Raw genomic sequence first — 24,711 nt, 5'->3', positions numbered from 1 at the left:
TAGAAGGTTAAACAGAATAGCTAATTTGTGTATGCTTCCAGAACCAGAGGGTCAATAAAAAACAGATAAATGTTATAGAAAATCTCTACATTCCTTCTCTTTCCTAAACAATATAGCAGAACTCTGGCACTATTTGACATACAGTGACACTAACTAGTTTTGAATACAAAAATAAAACGTCTACAGATAGAAACCAAATGAGAAGTATTTCAACATGCTGCTGCCTTAAAACTGTCTAAAATTCATTGATAATGGTAAGATTTACTGCTGACCAAAGGTCAGTTGAAGTTTGTGATAAGGAACCAGATAAAAGCCCTGTTTTTTCTAGTAATTACCACCATTGAACATACATAAATGTCACTAATACTATACTTTAATCTGTTTCAGTTATATTTTATTGAACTGGCTTCCATTAAATAAAACAAATAGCAGTCTAAGTTAGACACTTTATGGGAAGTAAATTTTAAAATTCCAGAAAACTACCATAACATTCTTTTCCAATCTTTCAATTTCTGGTATTTTGTATGACATTAACTACTTTCCTTTGCTTGAGGTTGTTTGAAGGTCATTTGAAGTCAAATCTGGTCTTTTAAACTAAAGAAGTGCAATTATACACAAAGTAGTTGTGTCTATATCTTATATACGTATTATAGGTACAAACTACAAGTCTAAGCATCAAGATGCAAAGCTTCAGGTTCAAGCAAAGGTAACCAAAAATGAATTATTAACTTTTTTGTTCTAAAATGATTGACAATTCCAAAAGCAATTGAACATCAAACCCCAAAAGGCAGCTTCATCAGCCATTATAGTTAGGATCTAATATTGTAGAGAAATGACAACATACTATTTAGTAGGAATAGTACCCCTGATCACGATATTTCTGATACAATTGATAATAGAAGTCAAAGACAATTGCCTGGATTTAATCAAGTACAAGGAACCCTAGAGGATAATTTATCTTAGTATAATAATATAAATAAAACATGTCCATTACAGTGATAATGATGATTATCTAGCCAGTATGGTCACAGGATGTTAATTTCATCTGGTGCGAAATTGACCTTTAGTAACCTACACACGATAGATATGCCAATACATTATTTAATATATTGAAATTTGTATTGACCCACTTATGGTAGTCTGGATTCTAAGCCTTGGGCGAATCTACTTTTAGATGCATTAAGTTCCCACCTGGGTTTGGAATTTCATTATAAAACATTTGATGGACAATTTGGTATCCTTGAAATTCATTAATTTAGTTGTTTAAAAGGACAGTCAGGTATGAGGTTGATGCTTTTTTCAGGGGAGGTTTTTATCTAGGTAAATGGACCAAAACAGATGTGCTGTTAGAGTTCAGCTCTAAATAATTCAAGTCAGCATTAATGAGTAAAATTCAAAATATGATTATTCTTTTAAACATCTTTTGATCTGTTAGAAAATTGTAATGGCATTTAAAATCAAAGTGATAATTCAAAATAGATTAACTGTGATTTATACTTATCAAATAAAGCCCTAATCATTTGAAAATTATCATGATCAATTAAGCTTGGTCCAGTTTATATGCTGAGATGAAATGACCCATGTTAATGCTATATGATACTATCAGAAGACCTCATCATCATTTATTAAACATTATTGCTTCTAACTTTATGCATATTTTGTTTACATTTTTTTGTCATATTTGATGAATAGATAGTTAAGGGCAAAAAAGGTTTTTAGTAGTCTATTTATAATCCAAGGATATCTTTAATATCTTGAATTTACGTAAACATGCTAGGTTTTCAAGGAACTGTGTAAGTTACAAAATCTGAATAATAAACATCTAAGGACTTCCTTGATTTTTCGTTATTAATTACAATTAATCAGGAAATGTTTCAGTAATTTTAGTGAGTAATTAGAAATTTAATGTCTATGCAAATTAATTTAAATTCAGCAGCATGTTTGATATTACTTAACAGTAAAGCATTAAGCTTCTTTTACTATCCAATTTTCCCTCATTTTCCGGTGGCAATCCTAAATTTCCTGCTTTTCATCCTGGACAACCCCTATTACAGGACCTACCTATTGTATGCATTGTGAATTTGTTCTCATCCTGAACAATTGTTTCATATTTTTCATGTCTTAAGCCTTTTATAGCAGACTATACAGTATGGGTTTTTCTCATTGTGCGGTTGCCTATAACTGCTTATACATCCACTTTATTTGAACTTTGGTGGATAGTTATCTCATTGACAATCATACCTCATCTCCTTATTTTTATAATAAATGAAATATTTTCCACTTGACATTAAGCAACCAACTATCAATCCATCAATCTTTTACTAGCAAGAAGCAAGACTTAACATTGATAACGATTCACCAAGTTGTGACGGAGAGTCAATGGATGACTCCTAGCCTGTACCTGACAGTCCACCACCAAAGTAAATAAAGCTATATATGTCCATAATAAGATAAAGTAAATTACCTCTGCACATTCCTCCAGTACAGTTTGTACTGTCAAGGTCATTACCAAAGCAGTAACCTCCACCATTTGAAGGTGATGGATTATCACATGACCTTCTACGATGGTGAAGACAATCAGGACTACAGGTAGACCATGAACTCCACAAAGTCCAACCTCCATGCACTGAAAATAAAATATAAACTTAAGATATCTGCAAGGAACTAAGTTTGAAGTAGGAAAATATTTTACTTTTTTCAAAATAGTAAATGATATTGTTTCATAGTTTTTAATGTATATGTTGAAGTTATAGTACAGTAACAGGAATACTTCATACATTGGCTTGATTTTTTTCTCTCTCTGGAATAGTTTGACATTACAACATTTACAATAGACCTTATTGGTATTTATTCAAATCCAGATTAGTTGTGAAATTACACAACTTTTTCATTTGTATTGTGCGTATAACTTTTCAAAGAGACATGTTAAAACCATCGTAAACACTTCAAACAAAGCATTTTTTATTACTTTAATTTGTCTAAAAAAATTGCTTCATAAACTATGAAATTTTAAAATTTTAAAAATGTTCGCTTTCTAAACTTTTTTCCTCCATCAGCTCAATACTGATGACCTTTGTTATTGGACACTTGATCCCAACAAGAAGTTGTCTAAGTAGGTGTTTTTTTCAGGTTGGACTAAATAACAATAAAGTGTATACATGTACAAGTTTAATTTTGGTATATTCTAAGTACCTTGACATTTGAAAAATTAAACAAAATTAATTCAACTGACAGGAAACATACAAAAACATTTAAACTATAAGTACTTAGGAAAAAACATCTTAAAATGCCAAGAAAAAATAATGAGTTAAGTATATAGGTTAACTAAGAGATACAAGTAAAGTAACTTTGTGAAAAAGTTGTGACACACTTTTAAATAGATTTACGTGATAGATTCCTATCATAATCATTACATGTCAGAATTCATGGCCTTTTTTTTCAATTTTCGTCTTAAATATACAATTATAATAATACATTTATCCATCAAAGTTCTGTCTATATTTCATATTGACAGTATATATAATGACAAGCAAGAACAATGGACCATATGTTACAATTTAATAAACACAGATGAAAGAAATCGGAAAAAAATGAATAAAAAAAGACAGAATGACAACAGATTACGCTCACCTCCATTGTATGAACCATCTTCAGTGACAGCGATAAAAAATGAAGAAAAAGTGTACTAAGTGCATATAAAATATAATATGGAAAAACATAACTATGATAGGACTTTATATTGATACTATGAAGTTGTTGATGATGGGGCATTATATTGATACTATGAAACTGTTGATGATGGGGCATTATATTGATACTATGAAACTGTTGATGATGGGGCATTATATTGATACTATGAAACTGTTGATGATGGGGCATTATATTGATACTATGAAACTGTTGATGATGGGGCATTATATTGATACTATGAAACTGTTGATGATGGGGCTTTATATTGATACTATGAAACTGTTGATGATGGGGCCTTACATAGATACTATGAAGCTTTTGATGATCGGGCTTTATATTGATACTATGAAACTGTTGATAATGGGGCTTTATATTGATACTATGAAGCTGTTGATGATGGGGCTTTATATTGGTACTATGAACAGAGCGAGATACATGTACATATAGTGTTCACATGTACTGGCCAACATCAATATTAATTCATTTTCATTTTGATCTCAGTTACACAATAGGTTGCACCAGTCATATGAAGTTAAGATTAATTGCTTTTACAGGATTTAAATAAATGAGTCAACTAAAAGCTTTAAAGGACGACTGCTGTGACAGACTTTAGAAGCAGTAAAACATTTAATTTCCATGTATGACTAGATTTCCCAGATTTCTAGATTTTTTTCCTAATGCAAACATTCTATCAAAAGAGGAAATGACCCTAATAAATCACTGTAATAAAGGATTTAATCTGAAAAAAAAATTTTTTTTTATGAAAAATGATGTCCTATCTTAGATAAATATTAGAGAATTGCTAGATATCACACCAAAAAACAATACCAATCCACAGGGTGACGAACATAAAGATTATTGTTTGCAACACTGGAATTGCAATTCAATCATCATTTTAATCTTTCCCTCAGTGTAAATGGTTGATCAAAATGGTTGACAAGAGAATGTAGGAAGTCTGGTGTAACACATTAGTAACTATTTAAATCAGAACAAGACAAGACATTGTAAAATTAATGGTGGATAAAGCAGCTTGAATCAAACCAATCTGCTCCTTAAAGCTTCCAGAAGATAACAAAGCATTCAATCCATATCTTTACAACTCTTTATTATAAATTCAAGCCAAAACAATGGTTACTGTGTTTTGTTTAATTATAACATTGAACTAGGGAGTATGAAAATTTTGCTGTTTGCATTAGCTTCGAAGAATGGAATTACTTGGTTGCTTGATTATTCCAAGTCATGGATGTCTTCTTTAAGTAATTGGATCTGCCTGAGAAAGCATGTGATGAATTAGAAAAAATTCAAGACACTTTAGAGAAATTAAACGAATTAGGTCACTAATTTTTAATATACATAATGCTATAAAAAAAATTGCTAAATCCATCTATCTAATAATAAATGTCCAAATAATTGTAATTTTTGTGAGATGAAGCATATTTGTTAAACAGTGACAACTACCTATGAGGTTTACAATTGTCATATTTTTTCTTGAAAAATTACATTTGGTCCAAAACATGGCATTTACATAAAAGTTAACACCAGGTCATTAGCCTACAAGCTTTGTGCATTCAAAATTTAGATGTTCTTATTTTCTGTCAATTTGTTAAATTTTAAAGGCTCCCATTTATTTTAAAAGTCTAGACACATACATATTTTTTGCATTATGTCAGAAAAAAAGTGGAAAAGATGACCACCCACTAAATTTCTGAGTTATCTAAATATTTTATTTAAAAAAAAAATATGCTTAACTTTTCAAACCTATATATTACAGCCAAGTAAATACTAATGTTATGATCATATTGCGTCTTCAAACATCTTACTACCACCTCTATGCCTGCCATAATCCCCTTTTTGATCCCCATTTAAAGAGGTTCATTTACTTCAGATGACAGAGGAAATTCTATGTAAAACTTAATGAAAGTTTTGTTGCTAGATCCCGACAACTGCTTTATTTCTACAGACTTGTACATGAAGTACCTAATTTCAAGCCACTTTGTATGACTTTTGGAAAAAGGGTGTAATTTTGAAACATCAAACAATTTCTATGAGTCATAATGCCAAAAAAATTAATGGATGAATGATCTTTTGTTGATTGAACTAAAGAACTTATGATAGTGGAATATATGACCAGACAAACTTAAACATTCTCAAAATTGTTTGATTATCAGAGATTTTCTTTTGTCCCATCAATCTCACAGGCATTTTTACATCACAAGCATGTTGTTCAATACAAAAATACTTTGTAAGAAAAAACATTATTGTTGATAGAATTTAGAGAGATATGTGTTTATATGTTTCTTCAATTTTTTTTAGTAATTTTTAGAAATATTTTAATCTGTTTTAATATCAGTATGATGTGTGATTAGCACCATAGATTTCTGGAGCAAACTGTCAAGGAATAATCTGTAAACGCAAGGATAAGTCTAAGTGGCAATATTATTACCTGGACAAAGGACGGCACAGTCGTTTTCCTGTTTATCTTCACCTGCACAATGACTGCCGCCATAAAATGGAGTAGGATTTGTACAGGATCTCATCCTCCTCTTCGTACCTTTACCACACTTGACTGAACAATCTGACCACTGATTCCATGTTGACCAGCCTCCATTTACTGAAACAATATTCAATATTATGATATACATGTATTGTATTTATTTAATGGACAGAAGTCGTTTTGACTTAAGACTATGTGATTCACAGCTTAACAACTAATTATCAATGCAAAAATCTCTTAATAGTAATTACAATGAAAATTAAATACAAAAACAAAAATATTTCCATTTCTTATCTGAAATACTTTTTTTAATGGCAAAATTAGGGCCATCTTACAGATAGTTCTTTGTTGGTTCTCTCCACATTCTTTGTCAAGAGGATCATGTCTTACAGCAATATATGCATAGAAATGCATGACTGTTTTAATCTGACAAGACATAAATGTAGGCGTTATAAGTTTTTTTCAAATGTGTGCCAACAGAATGTAACTTTTAAATGTGATGTTCTCTTTCACAGCCTTTTATCTCTATGGCTCAATTATCGTAGAATGTAAAGTAACCTTTTATTAGAATGTACCAAGTTACTATATCATTACACAATCTTCTCAATCCAATCTACCAATTTATTGTCATGAGAAGCAGGTTCCGTCCAGACATATTGAATTTACATATATCATAATTCGTCATGCTATTATTACATTTTTCATACTTAGATCAGCAATATGACATCTTGTTAATATACGCTGTATAATTGAGTAATGGCCAAATGCTGACCGTCTTGTATATAACATTCTCAATCAAAATGTGTCAGTTTGCAGAAAAAAAGAAGTGTTTTTTGGATGTACATTGATAGATTGAAGAAACTAACATATACATTAATAGTTGAACTTTAAGCTTTTTATCAAAGTATACAAAATTTAATAGATAGTCTGTAATATTTGGTATTATATAGATTTACGATAGGATAAAAATCAATCATCAAAAAGACTGTCAGCCGTAACAATTTGTATATGCAGTCAACGCAAAGATCAGACGTTTTGATCACTCAGGCAGAATATCTTAATTCACCTAAACTAAAGGAGGATTGTTCAAACTAGTCGATTTCATTTTTAAAGAAATTTGTCACATCGGGTTATTGATATGAAAACTCCCACAAAATAAGACGAAAGTGATTTTATATAGAACAACCTTTATGTTTTATTTTATAATCAGAATTTTCCCAGCAGTTTATAATCAAATTCAAAATATTAGTAATGAAAATCAATCAGTGAAATCAGCAGTTTTATTCAGGAAAGGGTAAAAGTGGAAAGGATTTGATATCACAAATCAGCATGTGTCAAGTTCTACATTACAAAATCAGTTAAAATTATCATAACTTCTTGTTTTCGATATAACGATATAGTAATAATGTTTTTATTACTTTTAAAAATGTTTTGTTTACATTGGAATAAAATTATGTTTCTAAACAAACTCCAGCAGAGAGATATAAGCCATATTTCCTTTCAAAATCGACAAAATATCAGAATAACACTAGATACAAGCAGTGTTATTCTAACTCCCTTGTTCCATTGATGGAATCAAACCAAGACGAAACAATGTGCAAGAGAGGAAAATCACCAATTAAGTTGGTGGGAATATGCAATTGATCAATTCTTTGCATGTATATCATCAAAATAAAAACAGTCATCTTTGATTACATAGTTCATCAATAAAAGGAGATGATTCTAATGTACCCTATCATCACAAATATTTATCTTCACACTTTGAAAGTTATTGCAAGGGGCATAACTCCTTAAAAAATGTGACACAAATGTCAATTTTGTGTTTCATTACAAAATGGTCCTTAATCAGTATTTTAGCATGTAAAGGTCAACAGAAATATTGTGTATGGAGATCAGGGAAATTTGTATCCAACAAAATCACCACTTCCTCACAGACTTGGTGTATGTCACAACATCTACTCGTGTAAAGACATCATTATATTACTTACTATAGACAGTTAATGTAGCTGAGCAGCCAGAGCATGTTCTCTTTTTAATGACTATATTCCTGGCAGCACATGTATAGTTCCCAGCATCCCCCAGTTTTGCCTGACTGATCATTAGGTTTCCATCATGAGACACAATATAGTTCAGTTTGGTTAACTTGTCCTTGTCCAGTTCTTCTCCATCTTTCATCCAAAAAACCTGAAATTACATTAATATATTGGTGTTTTCTGCTGTATTTGTGATGACCGTACATTGTGTAATTATAAAAATTAGGGTTTGATCTTTTTTACAATTGTTTTTTTTTCTTCCGAAAATATATACGTTTCACACTGTATTGACACTGAAACAGTAAATAAATTGAAGTATATTGCAATGGATTATATTTGAGACATTATTATATAATATGTATGTCAAATATGTACAGACAGGCAGACAGACAACACTTAACACTACTTTTCTGTGATTATGAGTAAGTATGCCAGATAAATGTTCTGACATTTTTTTACTTCTAGGAACCAGATTATCTTTTGTTTGCAAATGGTATTTTAATATCTTTAGTACCAGTTTAGTTAGGAAACAGTTTTCATAGATATAGCCAAGTCCGAGTTGAATTTGAGGTGATAAGACCAAAAAAGTTTCAAATTACAGAATCTAGCATAGGAATAAAATGGAGGTGTAAATTAGTGGATTTACCACCAGAAAAAAAACTTGGGTCTTCAACAACATCAGTTTGCTTTCCATCATAATGAAGGAAGACCTGTGTTAGTTGAGTTTGATCCAACTCAACATACTAGGATAAACTAATAATCTTGTTAAAATAACTGACAAAATTAGTGCTACTAGACATATAATTAGTATAGTACATCATGTATACTTGAACCATGCAGATCCCATTAAAAACCATCTTCAGAGAAATTAAATCTTCAGTCATTTTCTCTTTATGGTTGCTAGATAAATATTATGCTGTTCTTTTTTCAAGATATCCTTTTTTTATTAAGTTACAAACCATAGTTGGTCATTATTCATGATTTTTAATGGATTTCAACAACTATGTTTAACGAGATCTAAAATATCTAATTTCAACTTCACATTCATTTTTATTAAATTAAACAATAAGACAGATAATATATTTTATTTTCATTCACCCTGTTTATGTGAAATAAGAGGCTTTATTTCTTAACCATTTGAAATTTGAGTTAGTGGGAATTTAAACTAACTTTAACGTTGCAGCTGAAAATCTGAACCATATTTTAAGATTAAACTGATATAGCTAGTTTAAACCTTGAATGGGCTGAATACCATTTTGTGCTAGTCTTTTTGTTCGCTTGTTTAAACAGATACAATATTTTTGACGGGTGCAGCAAAAACAAAGGGAGGTCATCCAAATTGTCTTTTCATAATGCATTTAAAATCTGAACTATATTATCAAAATTGCATTGAAATTACATATTCCTATGGAATGCATATAATTTGTTTACAGATTTGTTTGGGTGTCATTTACATGTAATTTTGTCAGGGTATTTAATTGTGGATAGTGATCAATTTCTGGGTGTTCCTGCCATTCATTTCTTATTTTAGCCACACTTCTACTTTGTTTTTAACAATAATCCATAGAAGTGTAAACCATGATACTTTTATCATATTTTTTCTGTCATGCTGTAATGAATGAAACTGACAAGGCTGTAACTTGACACATGTCTTCACATTTTAATTATACTAATTAAACAAGGCTTTAATTCAAGGTCATCTCATTAAACAAGGCCTAAATTCAAGGTCATCTGATTATGTTCAGTAAATGCCATAATTGTTCATTTTCACTTAGATCTAGATTCTAATGTTCAATATTATGTATATTCATATTATAGTAATGAATAAGCTAATCTTATTAAATATTTCTTTATGTACTGCATGTAAAACCAAGCATTCAATCTGTATATTACTCAAATTGACTTTATTCTCATAAAGCAAATTAATTCCAAAAAAAATCACTTACTAAGGGAGGTAACTTTTCAGACAATTAACCAATCAATAAAATAGAATATGATTTCAAAATAAATAATTATCATCTCATAAATAATTCCTTTATCAGATATCATGACTGTTTATTTACTAGAACACCTGACAGAAATTATTTTAATTTCAAAGTATAAATTTTCTTAAAGCTATTAAAAATAGTTGGTTGAACTGTTTATAAACAGAAAGTTGGGACAGAACCATTAAAAAAGTTCTGCTTTAGAAGAGAACAATAGGTGGAAGATTTCCCTTTTATCAGCGGAATGACAAGTTAATTCATCACAATTTATTATAAACACCACAAATTTGTACTAGAACTTTCAAAAATCAAGTATTCCATTCAAGTATTTTTAAATATAGGGATAATTATACGTTTGAAATTTTTTTGCATAATTAGAGGCAATTATAATGATAAAGACTGTTGTATGTCATCTTTATTTAAAAAGAATAGGGGAAAATCAGTCATGTTAGGATTAACAAATTTTCACAAACCTAACTTCTGACAAGGCCACAAGAATACAAGATATATCACTGTAATTACAAAAATCACCTGTAGAATTAATTGACTCATCATGAAGGTCTTTTTACATAAGAAAAGTTTATCTAGTTCTGATCATAGCCTACCCATGTTTGTGTTGTATTGAAAAGAAAAGCATTTTCTTTGGACAAAAAAAATAAAGGTTTATTTAGTTCAAACTGATAAATATCTTAAAAGTTATAAAGTTAAGAGCTTTTCCAAAGTAAATTACAGATTTTTACCATTTAAAGTTTACAATGATTTGATTCAATGAAATATCAAATGATTCAACATAAGACATCTTGAGATTTTTAATATTCTTAAATCTTTGTAAAGCACAATAATCTATGAAAATATATTAAATAGACTGTTCTATTTCAGCCAGATAATTACACATGTTTGGTGATTGGCTGTCAAAATTGTCAAAAAGCAAACAAAGCCCTTTTAAATTTTATAATTTGTACTTGAGTAAACATGTCTAATTTAACATCTGTACCTATAATCGGCTGCATTATGGCAATTTTTTTTCTTAAAATTAGCTAGTCTTTGAATAAATGAAATGAAGGTGAATAATTTCTTGAAGAGATGATGCAAAAAGTAAATGCAGTTTGGAAATTTCTTAACTTGCACACATTTTTCTAACTCTGGTTTCGTGGTAAGAGTTTAAGTATAGTATCTCTAGAAGATGGTTGTATAAATCAGTTTAATGCTGAGACCTTTACATTGTTTGTCTTTTGGACATTTTAAAATATGTTTTCCCTTCTTACAATCAGATCCCATGGCTTTCTCATGTTCAGAATACTAACAACAGAGGAAATACAGAGAACTTGTTGTCATCACGAATATGCATCACATATTTGTAACAGGGTGTCTTGAAACCAACAATTATTCAGTCATTTTAAGATCATTTCAAGTTTTTTCCTTAACCTACAAAATATTTTTGCTGTAGTTTTTTTGTATAGGAATCATTATATAATAGTTTTTACATTTCAGGCACTATGAGTAGTACAAAAAATAGTACTTATAGCCTGAAACCATTGTTTCTGAGTCAGATCACGAATGACTAGTATCTTATGTAATTAATTGATTACAATTGATTTGTAATTGAACACAAGAACATAATTAATATATAAATCTCATTCATCACCCGACTCTCACAACTGTGACAGCCCCCCTATAATTATGACCAGGCACAGAGATGATATCCTTTATGTTAGTCTAATAATTAAAGGTTGTTTTGTAAGGATAGGGTACTATTAAATGTAGAATATTAGTAAATACACAGCACTATATCATGGCGTGTTGGTTAACTTACAGTTGAGTAGTAACAAGAGGTATAAAATATCAGCCGGAGGTACGCTCTATAGCAAGATGAATTCCTATCAGCTTACGCAGGTGTTCTCAGGGATTTAATAATATGATAAGTTTTTAGGTAATTTTTAGCTAAAAAGTCAAGAACCCTTGACAAAAATTTTAAATGAAATCACTTAGAAAAACTGCTTTATCAAATTAAACCGTAAATATGTTAATCTTGGCATTCACTTTCACACATTCAAAAGACACCCTTGTTCACAATCATAGAACTCGGGCCGAATATTTATGAGTGACATGGATTTAGTTTTCTCTGGATTCATGCATCATAATAACTTTTCCCATTATCATTCCAAAATACCCATAGAAAGCAAATAAAAAATAAAAACATCTTAAAAAAAACAAAACCAGGAACCAAGGAACAATAAAAATTTATACCATACAATTTTATGTTATAGTTTATAGGGTTGAAGTAGTGCACATACTGTGCATGTTTGTAATTCAGTTCACACAAACACACACATACTGATAATATTCTATAAACATGCTGTGTAAGAAGTCAGCCATACATCCTTTTTTTTTTGTTCACACAAATGATATAAATAAGAAAGATAAACTTGGTGTATGAATATTAATTGCTATTAAAATCTTAATTCAGCACAGTAGCAAAGGGTTTGGTTTTTAAATGTGTAACATGTACAAATGGTTGAAGCATTTACTATGTGGGTTCAATGCTCTTAAATAAACTTTTAAGTTTGGCTGCAATCTTTTCCCGACATGTCCCATGTAGGTTTCCTTTTCATGTCCCGTGTAGGTTTTCTTTTTTCAGAATATAACAAAACTGACATATTTATTATGAAGGATTATGCATTTTACTTTACATTACAATAACTGTTAAAATTCCATATGTTTTATTTCAAACAATACTCAATCATAGTTTAGGAAAGTTTAGATATAATCCCTGGGTGGTAGGAAGACCTTTCAATATAGATCTTACTTTTTATAGCTAGCAGGTTAAACTGCAGTTTACATGCTTTCATCTATCCTAAAGCATTATATCTACATTGATGCTTCATTATGCAATTACGTAGGGATGTGAACAAAAATCTTTTGTGAAATAAGATGAACAATAGATCAATGAATAATACTAAATCTAACCAAATATCTATTTTATAAAGAAAATTTATATGAAGGCCCATTAAATTTTAAATGGTAAGAAAATGGGTTTACAATAAAATTTTAATAGAGTTATGAAATTTAATCGTCTATATTATTTTTCTGCTTATTTTGCAGGAGGTAATATTTCATAGATAGAAGGAAATACCAATTAATTTCTGATTTATATATAAAAGGTGAAAAAATGTAAAAACGAAATTTGATCTATTGCCATTTTATTATAAAATAATTGGTCATGCAAATAAAATGAAAGAAGATGCTACAGACTAGGACATTATAATGTCAAGAGTACTGTATTACACTAGGACTTTACATTCTACAGTCAAGAATTTTTATATCCAAGGAAAAACATATTTCCTATTCTCTTTACCATTATGTCTTATACATCTGGAGTTTCTGAATCAATTCATGTCTTTTGATGTTATAATGGGTTCAAAACAATTTAAGTTTATGTTTCTAGACATGCATTATCATCTAATTTGAAAAGATTTTTTAAACTTATTTTAAACAAAAATTCTACTGAAATGTTTCTAAAATTTACCTTAAAATGTTCTTTTTCTTTTTTAAATAGTAAGTTGAGACTTGGTTATTGAATAAAAGCTTCGTCAGGACCCTTGTTATAACCCAGGTAATATACTTAAATTTCACCATACAACATCTCTATCAACATCAACTTTCTTAGGACCCATGATAGCCTCAGAAGTTATATTGAAATTGTCACAGTGTACAAAATGCATTAGTTGTGGTCAGTTTTCAATATGACCAGACATGGACATTATTGATTTGTCAGTCATCTGTAAACAATTCTATAATCAATCTTAAGCCACTTCTATTTTATAAAGACACTTCAGAAGAACAAGTGAATAAGGGTCTACAAGGAAACCATGTCTTTTCCATCAATTTGTTGTACTGTCCATTATGGGAAGACCCATTAAGCGGATGAATATTTGAAAACATTTGAAATAGCTGCATATCTTAAGTTAACAGGGCTGATATGCATAAAACCACTTAAGTTAAGATATCCAATAGTAGAATTAATTTATCGTAGGACATGTAGAAAAATCCGTCCGTTCGGATCAAATCTAAACTTAAGTAGCTTTATACATACAGGCCCTGTACTTTACCAAGATTTTAAGTTTTATATTTTTTATGAGGCCCACTTAGGAGTCATTACACCTCACCTTGTACTTAGGCTAAAACTAACTCAACCATTAAATGGTACTGTAAAGTTGGACCTCCTCACCAACATTGGTTGATATGTGTCTCCTTATTTCTATATGGGCTATGCAGTTAGCAAAGTAAAAATTCATACTTGTTTCTAGCACATGAAAGCTAATTTGGTTCATCAGCAGTCTAAGAAAATAGGATTTCAACACTTAATATGTAGGAAGAACTTAGATCAGTACTTTTAAAGAAATGGCAATGAAAATGTCTTTTAAAAACTGGTTTAAACTGGTCAGATTGTGTTTTTTAAATATTTCATCTGAAAACTTCTACAAAAATGCCTATGTTGGTTGGTTGGAGAAAAAAAATATGTTTTAATTCTAAGTACACAACCTCATGATGAATTTCTGAAAAGTATTAAACATTTCAAAACTTTCGCTTTCATTTGCAATGGTCTCAGCGAGATCTTTACATAAAGCTTTTATGGTCTTCAAATATATCATGTTTTGAAGGATTTCAAGCAGGAATAATGGAACCAATTTCATCTTCATCTGCATTCAATTTCATAAAAAGGCATTGTTTTTTTACCTCAGGTAAAGGCTTTCCTTCGGGTGGAAGACACTGTAAAACTGCTGTTTGTCCAAGCTCTGCAGCAACCGAAATTGGCTCTCTTTCAAATTTTTTCCTCAAATCTTAAATAAAAATAATTCAAAAGTTAAATCTTTGAAAGATAATACCAGTACATGTATTAACAAAATTCATACATAAAAGTACAAATGGTTTCAATTAAAAAAATAGTTTATCTCAATTTCCTGATCGTCACATCAAAAATATTTGAGGACTGAGAAATCAAAATGGTGACACTCTTGTAATGGCAATAAGCTAAGACATGCATGGTATAAAATTTTGCCTCTTACACATTAAGTAATAACCTATCCCATGAAGAAAATATCTTGATTGAGCAGTAACAGTCTTACATTAAAAAAGATAATGAAATACAGTCAAAGTCTCAGAGTAAATTAACATTTACTCTGTTGTATAATTATGTATCATATATAATCAAAGACTCCAGTTCTGTCAACATCTATGTTTTCTCATTTGTACTTGGTGCCTTTATGGTGGCTCAATGTTCTGACTTATATTTGTTTGATGTTTTTTTTTCTGTTATTGTATCAAATATTGTGATGATCCTTACAAGAATTCTGCAGAGTTTTTTATGCTCTATGCTTAAATTTTTAAAAGAAAATCAGACGTACAAATAAAAAAGTTCAGAAGTAGTTTGATTATTGCAATGTTATTCCAATACTGGAAAAACAGTGTATCCAGCTTAATGCACTACCTCAATTAGCAACAAACTTAACATAAGTTCATTCATCTAATTAAGAAAATGATTTATATCTTATAGATGTATGATTATGATAGGTATATTAATGGATCAAGTATAAGTATTAGCCCTGCATACAGGATGAACATACTTTCACTGCCACTTCTGTCAAATTAAAACCAATTTCAAGACCAAGTACTTGTACAAGTACCGACCCAATAGCTAATTAACGCACTGCCACACTCAATATAAGTTTATGAATAAGAAAAACTTGTTTTGAACCATTATCTGGAAGAATTTCCAGAAATAGATTTCAAGAGAATATGTCAATCTGCAGTATACTAACAAAGTCTGGCAAGTCGTTTCTTACCAATGCTGTGTTATAAAAATGATGAAGAAGAAAAAATGGCAAAGAATAAGAAATTACCACTTTAGATGATATATTGTATGTTGCTAATGGCATGTGTCTTAGAACTTGACAGTAACTGTACTTAAACAATCTGTATATTTCAAATAACATATGTAACAGGCAAATTCTTTGGTTTTATTGCAAAGTTGGGTTCACTTTCTACTTAAGACCATCAAATATCTGCCATTTACAACAAAGAATCCAAAGACCAAAAAGTTCAGATTATATATTATATATTACTAAGACCACCTGATTTTGGATGGTCAAGCAACCATGTAACAGGATTAAGTATGGTACTTTTTGATATCTCAATGCTCCCTCTCTTCATCTTAATCAGTGGGTAAAAAAAACGATATGTATACATAAAAATGTGCAATAAAAATCACCAGAGAAAAGAACTCAACTCTATAAAACTGGCATTTAAGAGACAACAAAAATATAGGTACAACGAACAGGGTCACCACATCCCCTTTAATAACAACATTACATGGTAGTATGATGGTACTAACAATGAAAAGAGATGAGTAGAGAAAACTTATACTAATATCTGTATCTATAACACTATTTCCTTTAATATGAATAGAACTAGGATGAGTGTAATATATTGACTTCCATAACATGATATATATCATACAGTGTATTCAATATAAAACTTCAGGTCAATCAATGAAGTAAGCAGAGATGGAAATATGGAAAATAATCTGTTGATTCCAAACCATAGTCACCCCCCGCTATGTATTCTTCCCCATATCAATAGATCGATCGTAACAACTTGTTGCTTGGAATCAAATATTCAACACATGGACAAAAAGCATCTTGTCAACTCGGGAATAAATTTGATTAACCCTGTTTTCATGAAAAACCTTCTCCTTTAAATAGAATTACTACCGAAGACACAATCTAGGAAAACCTATCTGTATGAACCACATGCCAGGAATCAATTCCGAGTGACAATTAATGTTGGCCTTAAGTAGAACACAATTACTAAGGGGGTAAATTGATTAAAAACATTTACTATTGTGATCAATTTTTAATGGAATTATGGAGAGGAATGTTGAGACAATTAACTTTCTATTTACATCATTTTGCAGTAAGAATTATTTTTGTTGAAACCTTAAAGAAATTTGCTGTGTACTTTACAAAAATGATTATATCAATTGTCAAAGCATGGAAACGACTGATACAAATCCTCTGATTGAAAGTAATCATCTTTAAGATGGATCAATCGCATCTTAAGTAGTCACTAATTTGTGCGTTTAAGGAGAGAAAATAGTAGTTACATTGACTGCGTAATTACAGTGTACCGTCAAATCAGAAAACATTACATGATTTGACGGAAGTTAAGCCGAGAATTATTGATACTTGAAATCGAGATATAAAAATAACCGATTATTGATCAACAATAAAAAAAAACAGCTGCATCACATAAAATGTGTTTATAAGTCTGTGATAGACCACATAAAATATAATTCAACTTCAAAAAGACAATTCATAAAATTGAATAATAAAAGTTTATGTCGAACATTTGCATATGATGCACTGAATATTTCAATATTTCAGATGTAATTGGGCTAAGAAAAAAATTGTGTCTAGTTCTTCTTTTAAATTAAGTTAATGAAGGTTGCATGTGTCAAATAAAACTGTCAACGATTTGTTCAATTGCTTGTACTTATAGTCCTTGAATAATTATAAGTTTTAAGGCTTAGATGACTAAATTCCTTTCAATTTTATTTAGGAATGAATTTCTTTTTTAATTATTCAATGGTAAGATAATTGGTCCATGTAAATGATGCATAATCCTCATCTTTTGACAGAAAAGACAACTGTGGATTCATTATTAATCAAGGGATACCAATTTTCGTGGATTTCGTGAGTATAGATAAACCCCGATTTCAAAAGTTCAACCAAGAACAAGTTGTCTATAGGCTTGGTTGCAGACTGTGGCAAAACCACAAAAACAAATATCCACCAGAAAATTCTCAATCCATGAAAATTGGTATCCTTGAAAATGATTGAATCGACAGTATCTGACTAACAGAAAAAGTTTGAACTAAGTGAAATGCTTTTAGATCCTTAAAGCCAAAAGGAAAATTGCTTGTTTTGATGAAAACAATGGCTAGCAGAAAGAACAGTGCATTTGTGGGTGTACCTACTTTAGATAGATTATAATGATAACTCAATGTCATTCATAGCTTCATGGTAGGTTTGTAAGTAGGAATGGCTAACAATTTACAGTTCTACTTCAACAGAGATCCATAAATAAACCACAATAGCTATAAATCCAAACCCTGTGTGTATATCATGTCTGTCAGTCTGTCATCCCATTGTTTAACAAACATTCTACTGTTTTAATTAAAATCTTCAGCATATACATGCCAGAAAGAATGTAAAGCATAAAAAGAAATGTTGCAGAAACAGAAACAAAAAGCTAACTTCAAAGACTTTCGTAGGACATAAGTGTCTGTGTGAAATGATAATTTTTTCTTGTACTTGATGGTCTTGCCAACTAAGCCAATAGCAGATGTAGACTTTGTTTTACAGCCTCACATGACTATAAAGGATATTGCCAGGATTAAGACAAATGAAAACAAAATCCTTATTGCTTTATAAAATTCTTTCAACAGTAAAGAAATGGAATTATTTCACTGTGTTACAAAGTTTCACATGTGTATTTGATTAAAACAATTTTTTTACTCATTATGATAGTTTCACAGATCATGAATGTGGTGAAATTTGTTGAGTATTTTGTCTTCTAACACCCTTATGTCTGTTTGTTAGTGCTTTTATATCTATTACACAATTACTTGTGATGCATGCAAAGACATTTTTTCTGGTTTATTAGATAAGAACTTTCACAGAAAGATGTTTGCTATGAACATTAAATATATTCCCTTAAATCCTACGTAAAGAATCCACTAAAAACTTCTCGCAACGCTGTTTTAAATTAATAATTTAAACCTAAATTGACTTTTTTGTTGGATCTTATTCAAAGATGCTGAGAAAAAGCAGTTGACATTTATAAACTAAATCTCCTTGTATTAAAATGATGCCAAACTATAATGTTATGATACATTTAGATATGGTTTGGCAAATTCACCAAATTCTTTTACTTTCATGTAAATATTTTGAAAGTGGTGCAATGCAGTAAATGTTTAATACATTCAGACTTTTATTGTGTCTGCTACAAATTTCATTTTTGTTTACTTGCTCAAAAGAGTTTAACAAAACAGATTTTATTACTTTCCATTAATTTTCATTTCAGAATTACATTATTTAACTCTAAATCTGATGAGAAAAATAGGATTCTGTCAAGTTTCCAAACTTATGCAAATGTATTCATAGACATTGTAGATGAAAATGACAGGTACTTCAATCTTTACACAAGAAACTTGACTATTGGTGTAAATATCAGGCATACCAAATCAGAAGTATAAAGATAAAGAAGTTAATTTGTAATGACATTTTCGACAACATACCCTAACCTGACAATTTTTACATGTAACTATAATTCACACATCAATCATATTTGATAACTGACAAATTAATTTTTACAACTTGTGCAATTTTTATAGATGATTTCACACTGTACTCAAATAATATGTAAGGTTTGACTTAAGAGATTTAATTAAAAACTGAAATATGTAAATTTCAAACTTGGTCGACTACACAAATGGGCATGTGGGACTAGTTTTTATCGAACATTATCTAAGTTTTCATTTTTACATCAATCTAAGTAAGTTGTGCTCATCATACATGAAACTAATAACAAATTTAATTCTTACAGTGAAATGAATCATCAGATGGTTTATGATAGGTAGGGGACTGGTTTGCATATATATATAATTTCCAAAACAAAATATATCTTAGCTTTTTGATACTCATTCAGTTTCTTGCCAACAACAAACAACTTTTGATTAATAATTATTTATTAGAATATTAAAGATAAAGAACATTAATGTCTCATAAAAAATATATTTCTGGTAAAGGGCTACAATCTGGGTGATTACTAATAATTATATATGTAGATATGTGACAATTTGACTTGTAATAACTACAGGGAACATACCACCATGTGAACAAATCAATCAATCACATGTAGACTGGATGGTTGGTTATGTCCCCTTATGGCCAGCAGCAATACCTAACAGTCGGGACAAACTTCCTATAATCCTTCCATAATGGAGACAACTTGTCATGGATTTTACAATAAAATTCATTATTTTTATAGATATACATATTTGATAAATCAGTAAAAATCAAATTATGGTGATTTAAAAGTAATTATGCTATTAGGATTATTATTCTAAATGTTTCACTGTCATTTCATGACAATAAATACCATCTGCTGGAACTTGGTGTCAGACCATCAAACTACTTTTACTCAATGGTGACAATACCAATAATCTATTACAGATTTCAGTAGTTAATAACTGAACCAAACCTTTGTATTTACAGATCTTATAAAGGCTGGAAAATTGTTTTAAGTCATTTTCAAAAACAAGCAACTAATGTGTGACTTATTTCCAGCAAGTCTTATTAGCAATGTCTATACAAGAGTTATATCCCTTTGAACTACTTACATGCTACTTCCACTGTCCCCCTGCTGCTAACAATGGCTCCCTCTTCCTCTAACATTTTAGGTGTTGTGTAACCATGACATTCACACCAGAAATCATTGCCGCCATAATATTCTTTCACTTCATCTCTGGTAACTTCTAATGTTGATATCACAATTTTGACTCCAGACTCCGGATCAACTTCTTCCCGTTTTCGCTCATGTAATTGCCATTGCCCAGCACATCTATAACCTATCCGTACTACATTTATAGCTCTACACTGTATTATAATTGGTAAATTTTTTACAATATAGTAATGATCTTTTGGTTCTTCTATGAAAACTGGTGTCCTTGAGTCTCCAGCATTACTTAGAAGTGCAGTTTGTAGAAGATCTGAAAATATAGGAAAAAGTAGACTTAATATAAAAAAAAGTTCAATATTTTAATTGCAAACTGGCAACAACATGTAGAATATATTTCTACTTCTGACATTTTTCAAAATTAAAATAACATTAATCGATAATTAATGATGCTGATCAGGTTTCCTCTTAATTCGTTAGAGGGAGGAATTTTTATTTTCAAGAGTGGCTCTTTCAGTGAAAGGAGGTCTAACTTTTGGCCCTATTTGTCCCTAACAATTAAAGCAGTATTGCAAAATCACGAATTTTTTTTGAACCGATAATTGACAGGACTATTTGCAAATTTTGAACTGTAAGGTATTGACAGATAGCATATATATATAATTTTTCTACAAAGTGACCAAAATGCACATATCAGATGTGTGCAAGTACCAAATTAATAATAATTAAAGGGGATCTGGGGTAGACAAAAACCGTTTTACCATATCTATGTATATTTCATCAAAACCTGTAGAATTCACTTATTTATGATGGCAATTCTTGAATATTGCGTTATATAATTGATCCTTTCTTAAGTCTGTTTTTTTTATTTCTATTTAACCACAATTTCAAAATACTCATAGACATAAATCCTACATCAAAAATTAAAATGATAATAAAAATAAAATCAGCCAAATAAAATCTTAATCACCCCCTTTCCATTTGTAAACTTTACTAATTCATCCATTTCCAACTTTTATAATTAGTTTCTTTTACAGAGATAGTTCTGTACACCTATTAAAACATGAACCAATGCCAATATTTCCTCCTGCAATAAGCCCATGATAGAAGTATAATGGTAAACTTCCATGTTTACTACACTACAAAATACAAAACATCTTGCAACAATGCTATTCTCACTCAGTTTACAACAATTACAGTTTTACGTAACACAAACAATTTGATAGATTACAATTCATCAACTTTTTTTCATAGCATGATTTCTGGCAGTATTACTGTGCACTTTGTACAGAAGAATTATTCTGTTTGCAATAGATATAGAAATGATAAAACACCAGGATAAAAAACTACAATCCTAATTGTTACCAGCACTCCAACAAAATGAAAGATGTTTTCTTTACTGCTAATTAATCTCTTGGTAAAGTATCTTTTGTGTATTGCCAGCATTCATAACTTGACTGATGACAAAAACAAAAGCAGACACTTCTGTTCACATATCTCGGAACTGTATAATAATTAAAAAAATCATATTAGTGCATCATTTACCCATTCTCAATAGATTCATTGCACATTCAAATGCGATTATCAATAAATAATACCCATGATTAGAGTCAGTCTCAAGCTGCAAATTTTTACTCGCTTTTATATTGGTTCAAATCTGTATTTCACTCAAATTATGAAAATGGATAATCTTAACCCATTGACTTTCCTAAATTAGTATGTCTATTGTAAATTTGTGTACTGTACCTTTGTAGTTTTGTTGTACAGACATTTATCAAATTTGATTACAGAAGTTAATGCATATTTTATCAGCAAATTCCGAAGTGACAAATTGGGTGGCAGTGCAATTTCAAAAACATTAACCCACCATCAAAACCCTCCCTTTAACACCCCCTTCTGTCTACATGTATCGACACCAGATGGTTAAATAATAAGTTTTACTTAGCTACAAACTATTTGTAGTTAATTGTACTAATGATAAATTTACACAATATTATGCTTTAATTCTGCATTAAATGAACACTATAATGAGGAACAGTTATCTAGCTGTGACTAGAATGCATGCTGATTTTAGGCCAAACACAAGGATATCAGTTTTATTTTTGTTTTTGTATTGCAAACATAATACAGCTGCTAGTCAATGGGACATAAGTTGTACCAATGGATACATTGTAGATGAATTAGAAAACCTGATCTGGATCATAACATTTAACAATTACTATCTTAAGTATGCATACAATGACATAAATGCTGTGTATTGTGCTAAGCACTTCCTAATACCACTGAAATATCAGGCCAGGTTAAGGTAAGAGAATGCCGCTGGATGATGCTGGATGATCAGAAAGTGAATTAAATATTTGAGATCAAAATATTCATATTTGTTTGCAATTTTACACAATCATAGCCTTTAATAATTGCCTAAATCATGCACTATTTTATATTCTGGCATACCAGAAAGACCGAAAGCAGCTAGCCACTCAGAAACAGAATTAACCCTAAGAGATTTTTTTAATGAGAACTTGTACTTGCAGTGCACTCATTTTATTACAGGAACTTATTATTTATGCAAGTGCAAATAAAACCTGCTGAGTTTTGCAGTTTTTAATTTAGAAGAAAGAAAGCAATTTAGATAACCTTTAAGCATTTAGATGTTGATAAAAAAAACTGTTTATATAACTTTTTATCAAAACAATTATCACTGTCTTTATAGAAATCTTAAAAATATCAAAATATTGATAAAATTCTTCTTGAATATGGCACATAAATAATATTGGGAGATTATTAACCCCATTTAACTTTTTGTACAATGGTTTCTGGAAAGACTTCAAGCTACAGTACATAGGATTTGTCTTTTCCATGGCAAAAATAATCATTGCTCTCTCAAAACACTTGTGTTCTTTTTTTAAATAAATTAATAATTTATTAGTTTTCATAGTTTGTATCTTTGCCCCCACAGAGATTATTTATAGCCTGCAATGATGTTTGAAGCAGTTTGTTTCACCTTGCAAAAGCCTATTTATCATTCCTTTATAGTATATACCGTCATTCTCACAGCTGCTGCATGATGGTAAAAAAATGGAAACTGCATTTATCTTTAGTTATGTGCATACATACAAAGTAATATGAAAAAACTCTTAACTTGCCAATAGTTTGGAGAAAAATTGAACAGAACAGCGAGAATCTTCATGCAATTTGTTCCTTGAGTATTTTGACTGTGTTTGTGCCATCTGCTTTGCGTCATACAACTAGTAACTTTTAATGGATCAGTGAGGTTACATTTGAGAAAATTAATGCATCTTCAAATTGACAGGAAATACTTTTCTAGGTAGTATTAACCAAGTTTATACTGCCAGTTTGAGTACAGTATCAGCAGGAAGACAAAGGATTATATAATACACAGAAAATCATCATGGTCTTTGTGTAGACTAATCAAAACTCCATTGCTTTTTGTTGAGAACAAATATAATATTTAATGACAAATGAAAGGCAAATGAGATGCATGAACATAGCCATTTAAGTTACTTTAAAACAACATCCAATACTTCCTTGTCCATGTGTGGATTCTTTTTATTTGGTCTATGATGTTTGTATCTACATCTATCCTGACTGATTTGTGTAGTCTCAATCAACAGCTGTATTTGGTGGGCTAGTCTCAAATAAAAGCTGTATTTGGTGGGCTAGTCTCAATCAAAAGCTGTATTTGGTGGGCTAGTCTCAATTAAAGCTGTATTGGGTGGGCTAGTCTCAAACAAAAGCTGTATTTGGTGGGCTGGTCTCAAATAAAAGCTGTATTTGGTGGGCTAGTCTCAAATAAAAGCTGTATTTAGTGGGCTAGTCTTAAACAAAAGCTGTATTTGATGGGCTAGTCTCAAACAGAAACTTTATTTGTTCGGCTAGTCTCAAACAGAAAATTAATTTGTTTGGCTAGTCTCAGACAGGTACAAATAACAACATGTTTGTTTGTTTGTTTGTTGGTGTTTAATGCAACTTT

At 30.3% G+C, this 24,711-nt stretch overlaps 1 protein-coding gene across 5 annotated transcripts in view; it reads right to left on the bottom strand.

The window, feature by feature from the left end:
• Positions 1–24,711, bottom strand: part of LOC127708844 (netrin receptor UNC5C-like) — an 83,654-nt gene that overhangs the window by 27,869 nt on the left and 31,074 nt on the right. For all 5 annotated transcript variants that reach the window (XM_052213995.1, XM_052213997.1, XM_052213996.1 and 2 more), the window contains exons 2-6: positions 20,665–21,033; positions 14,940–15,043; positions 8,173–8,368; positions 6,134–6,301; positions 2,465–2,626 (exon numbers count right to left, since the gene is read on the bottom strand). In XM_052213995.1, coding sequence (XP_052069955.1) covers positions 2,465–2,626; positions 6,134–6,301; positions 8,173–8,368; positions 14,940–15,043; positions 20,665–21,033 — 999 coding nt within the window. The remainder of the gene's footprint in view (positions 1–2,464; positions 2,627–6,133; positions 6,302–8,172; positions 8,369–14,939; positions 15,044–20,664; positions 21,034–24,711) is intronic.

This window comes from Mytilus californianus, unplaced genomic scaffold (genome assembly GCF_021869535.1).
Source record: "Mytilus californianus isolate M0D057914Y unplaced genomic scaffold, xbMytCali1.0.p SCAF_7, whole genome shotgun sequence".
Lineage (NCBI taxonomy): Eukaryota > Metazoa > Mollusca > Bivalvia > Mytilida > Mytilidae > Mytilus > Mytilus californianus.
Note: the sequence above shows the minus strand (reverse complement) of the source record. Positions and strands in the feature narration are given on the sequence as shown.